The sequence below is a fragment of the Nymphalis io genome, chromosome 22 (genome assembly GCF_905147045.1).
Source record: "Nymphalis io chromosome 22, ilAglIoxx1.1, whole genome shotgun sequence".
NCBI classification, from domain to species: domain Eukaryota; kingdom Metazoa; phylum Arthropoda; class Insecta; order Lepidoptera; family Nymphalidae; genus Nymphalis; species Nymphalis io.
Window position 1 is genome coordinate 8,830,023 of NC_065909.1, and position 21,125 is coordinate 8,851,147.

The 21,125-nt window shown below is 32.7% G+C and overlaps 1 protein-coding gene across 2 annotated transcripts in view; it reads left to right on the forward strand.

Moving 5' to 3' along the window:
• Positions 1–21,125, forward strand: part of LOC126777149 (trichohyalin) — a 92,390-nt gene that overhangs the window by 32,961 nt on the left and 38,304 nt on the right. For both annotated transcript variants that reach the window (XM_050500064.1, XM_050500063.1), the window contains exons 2-3: positions 15,424–15,500; positions 15,645–15,869. In XM_050500064.1, coding sequence (XP_050356021.1) covers positions 15,728–15,869 — 142 coding nt within the window. In that variant the 5' untranslated portion in view covers positions 15,424–15,500; positions 15,645–15,727. The remainder of the gene's footprint in view (positions 1–15,423; positions 15,501–15,644; positions 15,870–21,125) is intronic.

Below are 21,125 nucleotides of genomic sequence, written 5' to 3' on the forward strand. Positions count from 1 at the left end.
AAGTGAGTTTGATAGTAGAATATTGGTCCTTGTTGTAAAAAACTTTTTAGACTTGGAAGCATGAAAACTCCCAATTTACGCTAGTAGAATGTTAATTTATTTAAATTTCATTTCATATTATTAGATACGCATTTAAGTTATAACAGAATATTTTAAAGATTAAAGAATATATTAATAAATAATGTATTTATTATAAGCAAATGTATTTTAAGAATTAACTATTATGAAATCGGGTTTTCATTCTGTTATATATTTATTAATAAATCAGTCAACAGACGAACTTGATGACTTTAAGGAAATAGTATAAATATGTATATGAATATAATTAAATTGCATAAATTTCACGGAATCATGTTATACAATATTATTCAATCTGAAATCGTGTCGTTTTTTTTATCTGTTTACATAACATTGATTCTGAGAAGGATCTCTAATCGTTTTTGAATTATTGCCTTCGCGTGTGGAATGCAATTATTGCTGACAAAATACTAAATATGTTGATCACGATTTATACGAACATCGCAGCCACATCGCTCATACTAATTGGAACACTAAGCTAGTTACTTCGTGTTTATGCGCTCCTGGTATCTTTGACATTAAAACTCTGAACAACGTCGTAAGATTATTTTAACGAGGCCATCTTCTTGATTTTTATTTTCCGTCCGGGATTCATTTTTGTCTCGGTGAGTAAAAATAGTAGTGTCATTGAATCTGTATGATTTCTTCTTTTCATAATTTCTTGGTAATGACTCCTCAGTCATTGTTATAATTTTTTTTATATAGAATAGAAAGGCGGACGAGCAATGGGGCCATCTGATGGTAAGTGGTCACCAATGCCCATAGACATTGGCATTGTAAGAAATGTTAACCATCGCTTACATCACCAATGCGCCATTAACCTTGGGAACTAAGATGTTATGTCCCTTGTGCCTGTATAATGTAATGCATATGAAGTGTTTCTTTTCTGTTACTAGAAGAACCTTTTTTAATCAAAATAAACTATTATGATGAACCCAGTGCAAGGATTCATTCGGTTACTTCGCGTTTATACTATCCTGGTACAATTTACAAAGGCGCTGCTGATGATGTCCTCGTGACCGATTTCTGCTACGGCAGCGCAGTACATATTACTCACTCACATACACTGGTATATGCACTCTCTATTTCAAAACGACCGAGTTCAGATCGCTTTATGTGCTTTCCGAGGCACTACACACAACTTCGAGACAACCGGGCCGCTACTCAGAAATCTTTAACAGAGATACCTATGTTCACGTAATGAAAATACTTTTAAAAAAGTCTACTGCAAAGAGCATAATAAGCCTATATACAAAATAATTAATTTAAAAACATTACACGTTCAATGAAACTTATGCAGTTAACTATTTTAATGAAATAATAGGGGTAAGACCGAAGGATCATAGGTGCTGAGCGCGTATTTCAGCAAAGTTTAGTGCAACCCAATGAATGATATAACTGACGATCTCTCATTTTTGCAAATATATATATAATATATATGACTCAGGTACATTTGTTGCTTAAATGCGAAAAATTTTAGTGACATAAATAAATTTATGGGTGTATTTAGTGTTATGTTAATGTAGTTTTTTATTAAAGCAGGTATATAATGGGCAGGTATATATAATGATGAATAAATTTATTTAAAAATCACCTGACGTGACAGTTAACATACTGCTCAAGTAATTTTATCTTTCTTCTTAAATTGTCCGTGTAATATCTTAAGTAATAAAACACGCATGGTGTTCCATCTCCGGCTGAAGCCATCACTGGATGTTTGCCAATACATTGTCAATATTTGACTACAAAATGTGTCCCTTTTCCCCTGAGTCACTCATTTCGCAACATGCCATATTTTTAAGTTACTTTGTCAAACGTAGGAGTCGTTTTGACAAGGCTGCTTTGCTATGCTATGACAAATAGACCGATGGTCATACGATTATAAATCTCATTACATATTCATTTACATACCGAGCTTAATGAATATACAATTTATGCAATCATATTGTAATTTTAAACGCAATTTTATTGTATAAAATATCACACACAATATATAAAATATCAGTCGATTTTGCTAATTCTGCACTGTAGGGCGTGATGTTGTCGGATACAATAATATACATGACATTTATATATGTTATAGAAATAAATTTAAATAAGGTAATAAATACTACAAAATTATTTGCTATGAAATTAGTTTTTTTTTTTGCTTTTTAGGATATCGTTTTTATATAAATAGGTATTTATTATACTAAATACATAATAACATAAAATAAGACACATAACACGAACGAGCAAGTAGCGACGATATGCCTATTAATATTAAACCTTACTAATGTCCGCCGGATCGTTGAAATCCGACCAAAAACATTATCGAAAACTTGAAAATTTTCATGTTTCAAACATTTTGATGCTAGTTAATAACTACGAAATAAAAAAAATGAAAATCGGTTCACAAACAGATCAGAAAAACGTAAAGAACTGTTTTTCCTTTGTCTGTTTATATATAAGTCGTAATACAAACAATATAATGATAACTTCGGTAACTAATTATAACAAACAGACCAAAGCGACTTTCAATCGATGTCAGTATGAATTGAGCTATTAAGGTCTTTAATTACGAGTTTCAGATAAATATATACACGATTGATATTGCATAATAGACCATATTGTTTACACATTAAGATCTACATGTGCAGACCACTTGAGCTGTCAACTTGTCAAGTGTGAATAGTTTGATAGGCCAGTCATCCAATAAAGACAAAGTATATTATAAGCATTTTATTTTAGAGCTATATTTTTTTTTTCATTAATATTTCTTATTTATTTAGTATATAGTTTTAGTTAGGTATAGAATTTTAGCTTATGTCAAGTCAAGTTTGCTTCGTACCAAATTTTATCCACTGGTTTAGTGGTTTAGCCGTGAAAGCGTAACAGACAGATGGAGTTACTTTCGCATTTAAAATATAACCATAGTTGTTGTATATGTATAGTTGTTTAATTAAGGAGTTTTCAATATACATACGTATATTGAAAACTCCTTAAAGTCAATGTTAGTCGAAATAATGTTAAGGTATTTCTTATATAACTAATAAATTAAGATTAATAAAATATTTAAAAAATAAAATATTTTAAGTTAACTCAGGTTAATTATGTCAACGTCAGAGCGTCACGGTAGCATGCTCAAGCGATCCTGTGGCGCTCCTCGTTAAGACGAAAAGGGTACCGCTGGTTTTTTACTGGGTACTCCGATGTTCGAGGAGCACTGTTCCCGTTTTGCCATCGTAAAAAAAAGATTAATTATGTCTCTAAAATATGAAATACAACACAAATTCTAATTTAATTTATTTCAACAACACAGTTGAATAAGGCCTTTAGATTGCGAATTTGATAAAAAATTAAAACGTTTTAAACAATGAAATTTTAACATCCGTAATGCATAATGCATCTGTGAGTCAACAACGGCATCTGACCGCCGGAGATCTACATCTCTATTCAATGTCAATATAACTTGTAATATGTGGAATATTCTGCTCAGTAATAATAGACTTTATACGCATACAAATAAAGCTGAATTTCTTACACTTTCTATATTTATATATAACAACAAAACTCAATTAAATTTGCCCGTTTTTCTCAAATATGTGTGTTTTATTTTTCGAATCCTTTTTCTCTTTACTTTTATAATCAATAAGAGCAATGTTTCTGTATTGAACAAATTGGTAAGACTTTGTGCAAGCCAGACGGACACTCTCATCGCATATTCTACCGCCAAACAGCCTACCTAGTATTATTTTTGAAAGGATAATGATACAGCGTAATTAAAGGTAGAAGGGAGCCATCATCTTAGTTCCCAAGGTTAGTGGCACATTGGCGATAGAAGGGTTCGTTGCTATTTCTTATAGTGCCAAAACCTGTGGTCGTAACCACTTTCTATCAGGTGGTATATACCTTACAAAGATATAATGGTACCATTAACTTTTATGATAAAGAATTTTAATCGAACCAGTCAGCTTATATTATAAAATTGTTCCATTGTGTGTTTTATGTACTATCGTGTGTTTATAATATAAATTTATATGGACCATTGTGTGTGACTTTTGTTGAATTAATATTCGGTCTATTTACACACACTCACACAGAGGTGTTTAAGATTTCTTTCCAGACATATATATTTCCACGATGCTTTATCTTAACCTTAATATAATATGCTTAAAAGTACTCCAAATATAGTAGATATACTTAGCTAAGCTAAGCGCTGGTCACATCGCAATCGGTGGACGGTTATCATTATGGCCAAGGTGAACAAGTACCTACTGTGGATCTGTTATTGAATAATAATGTATTTGAACTAATTAAACATCATTAAGATGAAACAAGAAAAACAATATCCTAATAGACTACACCAGTGTTTAAATTACATGAATTAGGTTTACTTAAGATTTCATTATGACGTAGTTAATGCGTTCTAAATTCAAAATCCGTCTTATATATAAATGTGTAACGAACGGTTATTATTTGTAAAGGTTTGGCTCGTAGGGCTTATTATTGTACTTTGATAGTGTGGTGTCCACACCACGTGGGCTATGTGTAATGGCGTATTTATCCTATAACCGAGGGGGCATGTGCCGTCAGATTTTGTAGGGGCGGCAGCTTAGGCGCTTTTCATAATCCTTACCTATTTTTAGTTACTTGACTTTGATGAACCTTTTTTTTTTAACGCTGGAAAAACGCGTTACACGTTTCCTTCACGGGAACAGTGGGGGGTTATGTGGGGCTCGCCGGTGTCCAAGGCGCCGACTGCGCCCCGAACATCGGAATACCCACTAAAAAACCAGCAGTACCCTTTCCGTCTTAACGAAGAGCGCCACGGGATCACTTTCACATGCTACCGTAACTTGATGAACCTGCCCAATCAACATCACACACGTACTCTAAAGTAATAATTAGTTACTTGCCTTCTCTTATTTAACCATAAATAATAAACAATATAATACCTCTTTTTCATTAAATTTAAGGGATTTTTTTAGGACCCAGGCCATGTCTTAAGTAATTATTAAAAATAAAAAAAAGAGTAAATTCCACTCTCTGTCAATATTGATTTGACATTCAAAAGAAGAAGACAGCTTGTTTAACTAATCACTCTCTAAAAAACGTTTAGCAAGCTATTAATTATACCGTAGGTATTTACTTGCGTGCCAAAAAGAACCACAGATTAAATAAAATATTACATTTCGTAACTGCATTCACTTGGGCTTGTAACTTAATTTGTGGAGTGCCTTGGCCGCGATATCCGGGGGTGCTGCTTAAATGTTGTATCATTCAACATTAAAAAACAGCATAAAAATAAAGTTATTTTAAATGACATAAAACTAGGAAGTTTAAAGAATGCACGGCCTTCATATCAAAAAACCTATCTAGATAATCCGTGAATTCTTCACAGCAGTGTATCGAAGCCTCAATTTTATACTCTTAGCAACAAAGGGAAATATACCTACTGAATATCTCCCTGGACTACAATAGTATGTCTTTGCTTTACACCTAAAAATATATTTTATTCGGGTATAAGCCTGGGTAATAACAGACAAGCATAATTATATCATAAGCCGAGAGGGCCTAGTGGTAAGAACGCGTGAATCTTAACCGATGATCGTGGGTTCAAACCCGGGCAAGCACCACTGAATTTTCATGTGCTTAATTTGTGATTATAATTCATCTCGTGCTTGACGGTGAAGGAAAACATCGTGAGGAAACCTGCATGTGTCTAATTTCACTGAAATTCTGCCACATGTGTATTCCACCAACCCGCATTGGAGCAGCGTGGTGGAATAAGCTCCAAACCTTCTCCTCAAAAAGAGGTGCGGAGGCCTTTAGCCCAGCAGTGGGACATTCACAGGCTGTTACGGTTACGGTATAATTATATCATAAAAATATTATTTATAAATTCAAATATAGAATAATGCATCTGCAGTATATAAATACGAAGCGTAATAACGAATTCTAAATTTAAAAAACACACACAAAAATATTATGATAATTAATGGACACTACATAAAATAGGTTTTAAAATGATCATTTTCAACGTTAAGCGTTTGTTTCTTGCATCTTGCATCGTATCCAGGACGAAATAAAATAGATTAAAGAAAGCAAAATATGGATCAATAATTATGCAAGATGTCAAATAGAAAAATGCAGTATAAAATTTAGCATCTATTTGTTTCATGCTTAAATTTAATTAATGATTAATATGTAAAACTTGTGTAATTTTTTTACTCTTTTATATTTTCTACGAAGGTAAATATGTTCACAGATAATGGGTCATTGGACCTTGCAAAGCCATTTTGGGATAGTCGCCATTTTGTCGGAATGTTTCCGCGAGCCCGCGCAATGTTAATGTCATATTGACAGATGTCATAATGATATAAATTTAAAAAAAAATCGGCATTTTTTTTCGGATATCCGTATACGTGAAAAACCTTCAAGCTTGATTGTAATATCATTTATTCATAATTTTAGTCTTGATAATAAGCGAAATAATTAATTCGCAACAATATGTTTTTTATTATTTTTATTTTAGTATGTCTATTCATGACACCAAAGGCTGTTGTCCTTGATCTTTTACCAGTTATAATATGCAAATGCTTTGATTTTTAGTGATTTTTATTTTATTTACAAATAAATCTGTCTCAAATGATCATCCCTAGTTATCCATAGATAAATTTATTTATTTTCGTGATAGCGACAAGACTGAGGTCTTATCCGAGACTAATAAGGATATACTAGGTTTTTCCTTCGACCGAAACGAATATCTGCACCACAAATATAAAATATTTGTTAAGACCGGAAATTGAGCCTACGACCATTGACACTAAAGACCGCTGATAAAGTGTAAATGATAAAAATAGTTTTGAAAAATAATATTTTTAATTCATCATTCATCACAAAATACATTTAATAATTCCAATATGGCATTTATCCATCTGCAATTTATAGCCGATGATATTAATCGAACCTTTTGAGGATATATATAATTAATTAGCATTAAAAATTACATTAATAACGGAAAAAACATTAATCAACCATTAATTCACTGTAGCTAGGTAAAAAGTAGCTATTAACATGAAACCATGTACCAGGCGAACATGAGTAGTGAAGAGTTGTCGTCGCAACACTAGCTAAACTACACTGCTATCTCAATGTTTACTGGACGCCATTTGAATAATAAGTATATGACGACACCATTTTGTAATAATTCATGAGGTACGCGGATTGGATAAGTTAACTGAGCTTATTTATTACATTTTAGAAGTAAATAGACCAGTTAGATTCGGTGGTCTACTTGACTTGACTACTAATCACGAGAGCCGCGATGGCCTAGTAGTTAGAACCCGTGAATATTAACAAAATATTACGAGTTCAAACGAGGGTAAAACACCAGTTTTTTATACGCTTAATATGTTTTTATAATTCATCCAGTTATCTTCTTCGTGTTTGTGATCAGCGTGGTGGTATATGTTCCGAGCTCAAGATATTGCTTAGCAGTGAAACCTTTAGGGCTTATTACTATATTATATATATTATAAAGGATTAAGCAGTTAGCCTTACATTCCCCTTAAGTTCTCCCGGTCCCGAAAACTCGGCCAAGTCTCAAGGACTAGCCAACTTCGCATATTCTAGGGCAAAAACTCTCATAATCCGATGCGACGCCAATCAAAGGAACAATTCCACTTATTTAAAAAACTTACGTTACGTTTCCGATTCTATTCCGATTCAACTTCAACTGAACGGCAACCGTATTGTTATGTTAGTAGAATAGAAAAACGGTTAAGTGGCAACGATTACGTTTCGATTTGATTTCGATAAAGTGACAATTTAATAGTCTTAGTACTGACTGAGTATTTTAATGAAATAGTTTTGAAATATAAATCTAAATATACTTTATGTATTTTATTATAAGCACTTTTAATAGTTATCATATAAACTAGCACTGTATTAAGATTATCTCGTTTTAATTATAATTAAAGATGGCTGTTACTCCGTGTGAATAGGATAGACAGCCGTCGTGTTTTAACTTTTCTATGAAATGATATATTATTCACTGTTACGGCTTTGCCTTCTTGGAACAAGTTATACTAACTATTAAGGAAAAAAACCACGAAAACGCTAATCAAATTGCTCCACTATTTAGTTATTACTTGGAAATATTAGATTAGAATAACAAATATTGGTTTAAATATAGTTAATGTTACACTGCTTGTGTAATCAAATTAAAAACTTACCGGCTTTTTTATTTAGTTTGGTCTTAAATTCCCAAGTCGTACTACAATAGGCATAGTGTATTAAGTACAAGTACAAGTGTATTAATATTTGTATATAAGTTTATGGCTGCTGGATTGGGTTGCTGGAAACCAATTCCACTAATGTAAAACGTGTTAATAAACGTTATCGATTCGATTCCGATCCAGCTTCGACTATTCCTCATAAAAAAAGGCCTCGGCTGAGTCGCAACTGAATCGGAACGGAATCGGTACGATGTTACCATATATAAAAGCCATGTCAATGTCAAACTTAATTGTCAACTTTAATAATAATAATGGTTAATTAAATTAAAATTATGATTTTTGAAAGTACTTTCAGCTTTTAAGCTGCCTTTTTTTAAATATTTTAGACATTTTTAATAAATTTTATGCGATATGGCTTCATAGGTGTAGCCATTCCTAAAAAGAAATGGCAATCGTTAGTGCCCAACGGTTCGACTTCCATTAAATTCTAAAAAATAAATGCCTAATTATTTATGCCATAAGTTCGCTCGTTGTACAACACTTTATTTTTATAGTCCTAAGCATTTTTTTTATCACATGTTCGTTGTGTATAATAAAGTATATATTAAAAAGACATATTATATATTAGAGTTCTAGCTTATTCTAGAACTTTTTTATAGGAGAAATATTTAGACAGCGCGCGGCTCGAAAAAAAACGATCGCCCGGTAATAGGGAGACTTGACATTTTTCCCAAGAGAATCGGAATTTTGATTAAAAGATATGCTACTAGTATTCTTGCCAAAATTTCTGATTTTGTACAGTACCTGAATTTTGTTTTACATGTAATATAAATATATATTTACTTTTATTTATTAATATTATATTGCTCACAATTTACAAACATATAAAAGAACAAGTAGTACATAAGTTATTAAAGTATTCAATGTAAACAATTTTTATGTAAATATATATTTTCTCTCCTGTAAAATATACAATCTTATTCATGTTCTTTTGTGCCAACAGAAACGAAATATCAATGACGTTTAATCTGGCAGTTTAAGGGCAACTACTCATCTTAAAAGCTTTTTAAAGGTCTTAAAAAAAACAACTTTTACCACCTACATGTACAGTGCTATCCGTTTTGGTATAGTAGCTGGTCGCTTGACTTGTGTCGTCATCCATTGAGCCACCTGGTGACGTCACACTGAATTTTTTATTCTTATTCATACTAACATATTATATTTCTATCCTTTTCATTCAACCATATCGTTTCCCAGACACAAATTCATTATTTCTTCTAGCATGTCAGTTTATTTAAGACTGATATTTGACCGCGGCTTCGCTAACATGTGAGGGCGAGGCAGGTGTTGGAAGACCCTGTGTCCTTTTCTGTGTCTCTAACAAGATGTATGCAAAATTTAATGATGATTGGTTACTAGTTATAACGTGAAAGGATAACAGACGAACTCAATTTTGCATTTATAATATAAGGAAGTTAGGTTGTAATTTTTGACAAGTTATCACCATCAGGAATAGCGCATCGCTCTCTCCAACTCTGTGTTGGATCAAGGATAAATTGATAACGCGATCTTTATTCAAAATCTATGTTTAGAACACTGTTTTAATTTGAACATTTAATCACTTTTGTATCCTTTATTTGTCCTTAGCAAAATTTCTCCACACCACTGCACACTAATCTATATGCGCTCTTTTTATGTCCATATTAGCTTCTGCCTGCAACTATGCCCGCGTTTGAGTTTGGCTTTATGTTAATATATATTAGGGTATAAGCTATCTCTATTTGATATTTCATCTAACGGTTAGAAGTTATTGCGTGAAAGAGTAACAAAGATCCATCCATCCTGACAATCTTTCGCGTTTATAATATTAGTAGGATAATATTTCTGGAGTACAACCTGAATCAGACCCTCAGAATTGGTTGGTATATAGGTGATAATAAGTGCTCACCATCGCCCATTGCCATTGACGACTTTTGTAATACCAACCATTCCGTAGATCGCTAATACGCCACCAACCTTGAGAACAAAGATGTTATGTTGCTTGTGCTTGTGGTTACAATTCATCCTTCAAACCAGAACACAACAATACTAAACATTGGTATGGTACCTGCCAAGAGGGACTTGCACAAAGCCTTACCACCAAGTTTTCGGTGATGTCAGATTTTCGGTCCCGTTGGTTTATCACAGTGGAAAAGTAAAGGGTCCAGTCCTGCCACTCTTAAGAATAATCACTATGTCAGAAGTAGAATCCGTATTACGTCACACACGTACAATATGAAACGTTACATATAGAAATTGGAAATGTCCTCGAATTTGACCTTGAAAGGTGACATAGCACCAAAATAACTTAACTCTGAACAGTAATATAAAGTTACGAAGATTAATTAAGCGTGAAAGGGTATACATGGTATAGTATTGACAAGCGTAGCGTGTCCAACTACACTGGCCTCCAAAAAAATCGACCCACCTACATTTTTTGTAAAAAAGCTATCGTATGGTTTTAAACTACCACATATTTATATTTTTAAGATTGATAATGTAAAAATGCAATTGTAGGATTGTACAAAAACAGAAATAGTGCGCAAAAAATTGGTTTTTAGGTAAATATGTGACAAAACACGAAAACACAAAATTTTACGCAATTTTATTTTTTTGTGTACAAAACGATTATGCCGTTTGTTTTTAAATTTGGGTGCCTAAATCTTACTTTAATAGGGAGTGTTTCCTCCTCTTGACCTAATCACTGCCTGCATACGCCTATTAAGTGACCTGATTAGCTTTTTAATGTCTTCCTGTGGGGTCCGTTGCCATTCTTCAGTTAGGGCAGCTTCCAGTTGATTCAGGGTTTCTGGAATTGGATTTCGTGCTCGAACCGTACGTTTTAGCTGGTCCCAGAGGTGCTCTATCGGGTTTAAGTCCGGACTATTGGCTGGCCACTGCATAACTGGAATTTCGACTTCCCTGAGATAGTATTTAACAATTCTAGCGACGTGAGGTCGTGCGTTGTCGTGCATAAGTTGGAAATTATCCCCAATATATCCAGCGTAAGGCATCACATGAGGCTCCAGAATGTCCGTTATGTAAGTTTCAGCATTAACAGCACGATTACGGAAAAAAACCAGACAAAGAAACCCGTCAAAGAAATACCTCCCCAAAACATTGTAGAGCCTCCACCAAATCGGACTGTTTCTCGAATGCAACACTGAGAGTAGCGTTCTCCTGGCCTTCGCATGACGTTACGTCGTCCATCAGAGCCTACTAGAGACATTCGGCTTTCATCACTGAACAATACTGTCTCCCATTGGTCCAGTGTCCAATCGACGTGCTGCCTAGCAAATTGTAGTCTTGCTTGTCGATGGGATGCTGTGAGTTTTGGTTCTGTTGCTGGCTTGTGAGGGGTTAAGTTTTGCTCTCGAAGTCTTCTTCTTACAGTATTTTCACTCACAGACACTCCACGACTTTCTCGGAGTCTACCTTGAACGTCAACAGCCGAAAGATGTCGGTTTCTTAAAGACGTCAAACCAATAAAACGGTCATCGGTCGGGTTCGTGACACGCCCCCTGCCAGATCCTGGTCTCCGGCGATACTCCCCAGTCTCCAAGTAGCGTTTGTACACTCTTCGCACCGCTGAACGACTTAATTTTAGTGTTCTAGCCACATTTCGCTGACTTAACCCCTCATGAATAAGAGCTACGACTTGAGCAGCTTCTGCTTCAGTAGTATCCATTTTTTATGTTTAAACTTATTAAAATTATTGTTTTAACAAAGTTTCATACACTTAATCAATAATAAACATCGAACCGAGATGACTCCGCGTTAAGAACTGGAAATAAACTAACCATGCACTTTGTGCACAAAGTAACGTTTTCTTATCAATACTTTAAAAATATTCCAAATATCCTCAATAACACTTACAACTCCTCCAAATCAATATCAAGTGGGTAATAAAATGTTAAATGTATGTCCCATAAGTAAAACAATCCACCTAGGTCGTCGCATAGTTAAGATAACAACTTTGTAAGTAAAAAAATACGGGTGGGTCGATTTTTTTGGCGGCCAGTGTATTAACAGGAATTATGTCATTTGCCCAACTCTGGGACATATCAGTTTGCCTAAGAAGAGAAAGGCGGTTACACGATTATGTAAATATTTCAGTGTGTATATATATATATAGTACATAATATATAAACAGATGGATAGGAATTACGCAGTCGTTCTAAATGAACTGGTATATAAACAAATCTATTGACCTGAAAACGTATAATTTGCAAAGCTGCGTATTGAAATGTTTTTAAGACAACAGAAAAGCTAACTAATAGAATATCAACTTTTGATTAAAACCTCTGTCAATTCATATATAGTATAATAGCCTGGGACATTATTCCCACACGGCCATCTGTTCCCAAACTAAGCAGAGCTTGTACTATGGAAACCAGACAACTGATACACTACATATACCACTTTTCTTTTGTAAATACATACTTATATAGATAATTACACCCAGACTCAGGATAATCAGACATGTTCCTGCACACAAATGTCTGTCCTGGGTGGGAATCAAACCCACCTTCGGCGTGAAAGGCAAGTATCTACCAGCCACGCCAACCGGCCCGTCTATATACTTAAAGATGAAGCAAATAGTAAAACATGCCCTGGGGGCTATTCGAATGATACTTGGTCAACTAACTTACGTCAAGTATCATAAAGGCAAACGCAAGGTATATGTTGTACGTCTTCATTATATATTATTATCATTATATGACAATCATTTCCTAATAAGTCATATATATGTAATTTGTAACTGACTTCTTAATGATAATACAGGTGTATTATTTTTATCATATATTATCAACTCTATAAATATGGGAATATTATATTGAGTTGTTTTTCTTGATTATCCAATTCCCCCATCACGGAATTTATGTATTTTTGGTTTGTGATTAGGCAAACTCGTCTGAATCGTGGACAGAGCATGTGGTCCAAATGGCGAGGATCATGAAATATATAAGACTTTTCTATCAAAAGACTTTCTATAGCAAAAGTGAAATTTCTCGGAAAGACTGAAAAGCAGTTGGCCATGTGTGATCTGTCTCTAAATATGTCTGAATTCTATTCCATCGGGCAGTATATAGGCAAATGTCACCAACATATTAGAATACAAAAATTCAAAAGCGTAACAATTCGAATATATAACAACTAAGTTATTTGTATTTACATTTTCATCTTATTTGTTTCCAATAAAAATAATGTAATTATTTCATTGACAATGTAAATGATATTAAATTCAAATTAAAAAGGTCATAGAAACAATTATAATAGTAAGCAATATCCGATGTCGCTTCGTAATAACAAATTAGACGTAAAAACATCAACACTATCGTAACCTGTGCTAGAGATCAGAGTAAACGATATTTGGTACAAACGAGAACTACAAGCGATGATGTAGTTTTGTAAGAACTCAGTTTCATTCATAAAAATTAAAAATAATAAGTAATTAATTTGAACGCCATGTATTTTTTTTATTTAAGTGTATATTAGTTAAATTTCTCTTTAAGTGAACAATGTAATGTTCTTTGAGAAATAAATTGTCATAAAATCGAAAAAAAAAAGAAATTAAAAATATTATGTGTTCCGATTTATGAATGAGTGCACCAGTTAAACTTCTGGCAAGAGACATAACATCTTAGTTATCAAGGTTGGTGGCGCAATGGCGATGTATAGCATGGTCAATACTTCTTATGGCGACCATCAACTGGTCCATTTACCCGTGTTATAAAAAAAGAAAAAGAAAATTTATTTATCTTAATAGTGTGTATTTAAATATTATAATTATTGTAATCAATGTCGCATCACTTTCTGACATATTACGATATGAAATTACAATATAAGTGCAACGCTTTTGTGTGTAACGAAATGTTTCTGACGAAAAAAGTATTCCTATACTCCTGTCATGTGACGTTATTATTGAGTTAGACGCTCTGTTTCTTCTCTCTTTTGCATTCACACAAATGGCTACCGCTATTCCGATAAACTATAATTTTTATAACGTATTTGTTACGTAAAAAATCCATACTTGTCGTTATATATGGAATATAATTGCAAAAACATTATTAATAGATTGTACCCTGATTAAAAAAAAATTACATACATGAAAAAATAAAAATCTTTTTATCCTGAAAAACTTCGCTACGAAATAAAATTTAGATAAAATGATGTAGTAACAGATTAGAAATATAATCGCCTCCGTGTATATCTTGCAGCACAAGCACTTGCTCACGTCCAAGCTCTTGCGATTTCGTGTCGCAATATTTGAACCAGTGACCACATTCGTAACATTCGACAGCCTGAGACTAAACTGGTTTTTTGATTACTATATGTAGTTTTTTTTTATGACAACCGCGCAATCAATGAAGCTAATGCATTAAAACAGGTTGTATATAATATGTGATTATTTATATCGAAATGCGTTAACCGATTTGCATAAATGAACTCACAGCGATATCCTTTCTAAACATTCAATATAAATCTCGATTAATAATTATGTTTATAACGAATGTATAAAAATGATTCTTTTTTCAAAAGTTTACTTTTTAATTTATGTCACGAGGTATGTTGAACTGCTTTATTCAGCCAAGTGAAGTATTTTTCGAAAACCCACTCGTTACTTATAATAGGATGATGAAATTATATCGTAATTGAACATTACAAAATCAGCAACTGTTAAAAAGCGAAAACATTATAGTACTTTATATTTAGTGATTGCTATCTGATACAAACATTAGCGGATTAGTGACGTGAACAACTTGAGTAATGGATTATCGATATCGATTAATAGCAAGATATTGTTGTAACGTCTGACGGTTAAAAAGCTAATCCGTCAAATGAACAATAGTTCTCGCTGTATGTAATGAATTTAAAAAAGCTAAGATGTTTTTTGTATGCGGTATTATTTTGTGACCTTTAAATATAAATAAATTCTCTCGTCGTAAAATAAATTTACTAAATGGCATTATTTATTTCTACTGTTATTTTCTTTTGTGATATTAAAAGTCAAGTGCTACTTATTATTACAACTTTAACCAATTTAGATAATATCTCTAACCGAATAATTTCTTTGTTACAGGACAAAATGCGGCGCTGTTTGTTATGATATTGTTGCAATAAGAAGACCGAACTAATGTTTCACAACAACTTACGGAGGTGAGGCATAAAGAATATACTTACACATTCTATACATATTCATTCCGGTTCAATTTTTTTTTAAATGACAACGTTATAGTAGTAATAAACAATAATATAACAAACCGTCCCCAAACTATTTATTTCAAAAGCAAAAATTTACAGATTAATAATATCAATGAGCGAAAAATCGATTTAATCGATAAAAAGACAGACGGGGTACCAAAAATCGGGTACCCCTGTATCCGATGTCTGAAACTGGTATCAAGAAAGAGACGCAAGATAGCGATGGGGTAGCCAAGAGCGAGAAAGCAAATACTGAGATCAAGGAGAAAGAGGGGAAGCAAAGATCTGTGTCGTTTAATAGGGACGTACACGTCAAACGATTCGGTGAGTCGATAGACATGTTATGGTATCCCTTTGACATCCAATTGCTTGCAATGTATTATAAAAAAAAGTAGAAAAGTATAAAAAGTAGGGCAGTTTTTTTAACTAACAATGAATAAAAAGGCGCCAAAACTTAAACGTCATATTTGACGTAGTTGATTTTTTTTTAATAATGTGCATACGAATAAATTTTAGTATAGCAATGTTTAAAATTATAGTAATAATTATGTAGCTATCGTCGATAAATATACGTACATAATATTATGCATTGCAAATAAATGGATAAATCCCAGTAGTACGGTCTGTAAAGGGATACCAATTAACCGACTAATTTTAATAAACTTACATTAGTAACAATGGTGCAAAACGTGGCGTCTTTTTAATTTACTCAGATATTCAATTAATCACTATGACTAACTAAATGACTAATAGATCTTCCGTATTTGTAGATTTGAATCTCTTCACTCTTCGGCATGACATTTGTCACGATTATTTATCTGTGTCAAAAAAACTTTAGTATTTATAAAAAAAAAGTGTAATAACGGCATGCATTTATGTTTAATTTAGGATATTTCTTATAGCTATAGCTAACGCTATACGCTAATTATAATAAACCTACGCTTCTAGTTATTTATCTAAACAATATAAAAAATATATATCGTACCTTTGTCTTGTTAATTCTGTTAGTCAATAAAAAAAAACCGAATACCGAATTTTAATAATACGATCGATTCACAATTGACAAAACAACTGCGCAGTTATATATTCTAGAAAATAATAGTGACATTTTATACGTAATAAAATGTTTTATATAAAGAAGGAACTAATTACTACGTTAACAATTTATTTTTCTATTATTGCATTTCGACCAATGATATCGCGTCAATTTGTTTACTATCAAAAAATCAACCACCTGTTCGGAAAGAAACACACCAGACCTGAGAAAAAATTAAACACGAATACAATTACAATAACGGATATTATTATAATTAGGTACGTTCAAATTGTATTATTGAATAATATGGATTATAGCGTGCGAATTGCATGTAAATGTGATATGCTAATGTAAAAAAAGGTTAAATGCTTTATAAGGATATACATAGACATATAATGCATATAAAGACTTATATTAACAACCTCATTTGTATTATTTTTACTTTTTAGTGCACTTTATATTTTTAAAATCGTTTTAATTATTTTTTAGACGTTTAAACGAGTAGTATTGTTAGAAAACAGTTTTAGATGTAAATGTAATACTCGACGAGTACTTTTAATATAACTTTTTAATAAGCTTATTAGTTAATTTAATTGTAGTTGAGCGTAAATAATGAAATAATAGTCGAATATACAAAGAAAAGAAAAACATTGCTCTTTTGATGTCGTTTAAAAGACAAATTCGCTATTTCAACAAGCTAGCAATATTTTTTACAAGGAATAACAATTTTTTCTAGAAACCTTAAATGAACAGCTTTGTGGTTGGAGTAGATAGACCACCATTTCATCTGGTCAGTATTGAACCTGCGACTTTCATTCTTTAACAACCTTATATTTTATTTGGTACTTATCTGTGACATGACTTTATAAATATCTTTTTCTTATTGAACTTTGAAATATTTTAGATTTTAATTGAAAAAAGGTTCTATTAATTAAAAATAATTTTATTTCGTAACAGCCTGTGAATGTTCCACTGCTGGGCTAAGGCCTCCTCTCCCTTTTTGAGGAGAAGGTTTGGAGCTTATTCCACCACGCTGCTCCAATGCGGGTTGGTGGAATACAAATGTGGCAGAATTTCAGTGAAATTAGACACATGTAGGCTACCTTTCGATGTTTTCCTTCACCGTAAAGCACCAAATGAATTATAATCTTCTTACCACTGAATTTATACGTGCGACTAATTACTTACCAATGTTATATTATAATAAATATAATAAGAACACAGATTACGGGACAAACAAAGTAACAATGTATTTTTTAAATGGTATTTAATTTTATTTACGTCACACTGTTTAAATCGTAACAATTAGAGCCGGATAGTGTTGTCTATTGTCGATTGTTATCTTTTTTTTATATCGCGGTCGTAACTGCACTGACCGTGATTTGAGTCAGGTTGGATGTCTTTGACAGGACGATATATGCCGCGAATTCTTTTAACTGAACTTCGAATATTACTTATATTAGGGGTAATCTTATTATTTTCTTCATACTGGTACTTTGTGCAAGCTCGTCTGGGTAGGTATCACCCACTCATCAGATATTCTACCGCAAAATAGCAGTACTTGGTATTGTTATGTTCCGGTTTGAAGGGTGAATGAGCCTGTGTAATTACAAGCCCAAGGACATAACATCTTAGTTCCCAAGGTTGGTGGCGCATTGGCGATGTAAGCGATGGTTAACATTTCTTACAGTGCCAATGTCTATGGGCGTTGGTGACCACTTACCATCAGGTGGCCCATATGCTCGTCCGCCTACCTTAAAAAAATAAAGGGTTAAAACATTGACTTATTAGCTTAGTACCGTAACAAGTTTCAATGAAATCCTGTAACTATAGCGTTCTACGATCAAATATATTTAGATAGTCTTTGGATTTTATTTAAGTAGGCCATTGCAGGATTACAGTGTAAATTAAACGTAGGGCTACCATCTCATCAGTTCGGAGTTTGAGAACTACGTGGACTTCTGAAACTAATAAGCTTTTTTTTTAAATATTAGAAGTGTATTGTATTAAATCGCTTAGATTACAAAACACGCTTAAATCGTTCTTTTAAATTATATTAGAAATATATATCCTAGTTATAAACACGATTATGTATATCAACAAACACAAATTCACGCTATTTTGTATTAAAAACAGATTTCAACAAATCGATTTGATACCGGAGGCAGCGAATATTTTGAATAGCCACAGATTATATCGGAGCTCACAAAAAAGGTTTCTATTTAAAGGAGGTGCTAATTATATTCAATCCACGGTAATTAAAGTTATTTTGATCGTGATCAAGCATAAAACATGCAATTGTTAAATGGAATGCCCATTCTATATACGTCGTAATTGTGTGAGGAAGGCAGTAATAAAATTATTTGCCTTCTCTTTCTTTCATTAAACTTTTTATTTTCCCACGACATAGGGTATGTAAAAAATATTATTTCAGTTTAAAATAAGCAGTAAGATTAAAAAGGATATTGTAAAACACTTAAGTTGTTTTATTATGTTTTTATCTAGCTATGTTTTTTTTTTCTATGCTAGACAAAAATAAATTCAGTTATTAGATCGTTATTACCGCTACGCTGTAACACAACACTATTAATCGTTAATTTAAATCCACATCACTAGTCGTTTAGGCTATGATGATTAGACATAAATAAACTTTTTAGAGACAAAATAGACTAATTTCGTGGGAGTATTACTATTACAAATACCGTTTAGGCTGAATCAAAGAAATCTGATTACATCTATGTCGGTCGAGTTGAAATTGTTTCGAGGTCTGAAGAGTTTAGTCTATGGATCATTTTTTTTGTTGGTTATAATAACTTAGATCCTTTGATTGGCGTCGCATTGACGATATATTAAAAAATGTACTTCTTCATACCAATGTCTTTAGGTGAAGGCGACTCTAGTTATTATTCTAATTATTATCGTTTACTCGTTTGCGATGTTTCAATCAATTAAAATATACAGTAATTATTATTTTTATTACTAAAGTTGAATTATCTAATTAATCTCTATATTGATTTAATAATATTTTTTAATAAAATATTATACATTTTTAGGCGTCGGATCGTGATGTTTTTGTATGAAAATTATTTCATGCCTTATTTAACCGATATATCGATTAATTTTGACGACATAAAATACCTATACCGTTGTTTTTCTGTGTATACAAAGTTCCTAATGTGTGTTTTTTTTACTAATTCGATTGCTTTAATGTTAACTGCGATTTGTATGAAATGAAATCAGTACCATCAAATGACATTAATCGGAAATCTTTACAAATGGTAATTAAAAACTTATCGAAAAAGTAACAAAACTCACGCACTAATCACTCAGAAATCGAATAAAATAAATTAAAAAGTGATATTAAAAAATGTTACATAAATTCAAGCCTCTTATGTGTATTGTTACTAGGATTACAGGACATCAAAAAGAATAAAAAAGGATTGACAAATATCTACACGTTTTTAGTTTAGGGTACAGCGCAGTGCTATTCTGTAAGAGTAAACTCGTAACTCACCGCAGAAAGCGATCGTGAAATGTCAGAAAGTGATATGCGACATTAAGAGTTAAAGATACAGTAATTATAACATTTTAAGTTTTTTGCGGGTTCTTTAAATTTCATATTATCCTGTGAATTACAAATCAAAAGTACTTTTAAACGCCTACATACCTGTAAAATTATATCGAGGAGTTGTTTGGATTTTACCCGCCCGTTGAATTTCGCTCTGTGGAAAATTAGCTTTTGCAATTCAATATGACTTAGAAATCTTCAAGAGCCTAGTCATTCCTTGGACGCAAACCGTCTAGTTGCAGATGTCCATCAGCGGTGGCATGAATCCCATGCCCGTTTGCCCACTCTTACATAAAAATAGGCGTAAACCTTGAGCTAACTATGTTAGAGTAGACGAGCCGGTTGGCGTGGTTGGTAGATACTTGCCTTTCACGCCGAAGGTTGTGGGTTCGATTCCCACCCAGGACAGACATTTGTGTGCATGAACATGTCTGTTTGTCTTGAGTCTGGCTGTAATTATCTATATAAGTATGTATTTACAAAAGAAAAGTAGTATATGTAGTATATCAGTTGTCTGGTTTCCATAGCACAAGCTTTGTACAAGCTTAATTTGGGATCAGATGACCGTGTGTGAAAAATGTCTCAGGATATTATTATTATTATTATAATCTTCTATTCAATCATGAAGTTGTTATAATTCTTATTTCTATTTGTATCATATGTTTGTTAGACAAATTTGAACAAAATGTCAGTAGCTAAGCCTTACGTAAGCACGCTATCGACAAGCTTCGGGCATTTGCGAAATACTAAGTACAAATGCAAACTGAAACAGCTATTAGTGAAATGGTTCCATGTCGACTTGTATTGCATGAGTCTTGTTATTTTTATCAATATAGATAACTATATTACTTGCCTGGTATTAATGTATTGGTTGTACGTGTAGTAATTCACTTGTATTAAAATCGAAATGTTTTTACTCAATACTTTTACGAGTATTTATGAATCGTCAAGCGTTACCAGTCCGAAATGTGGATTA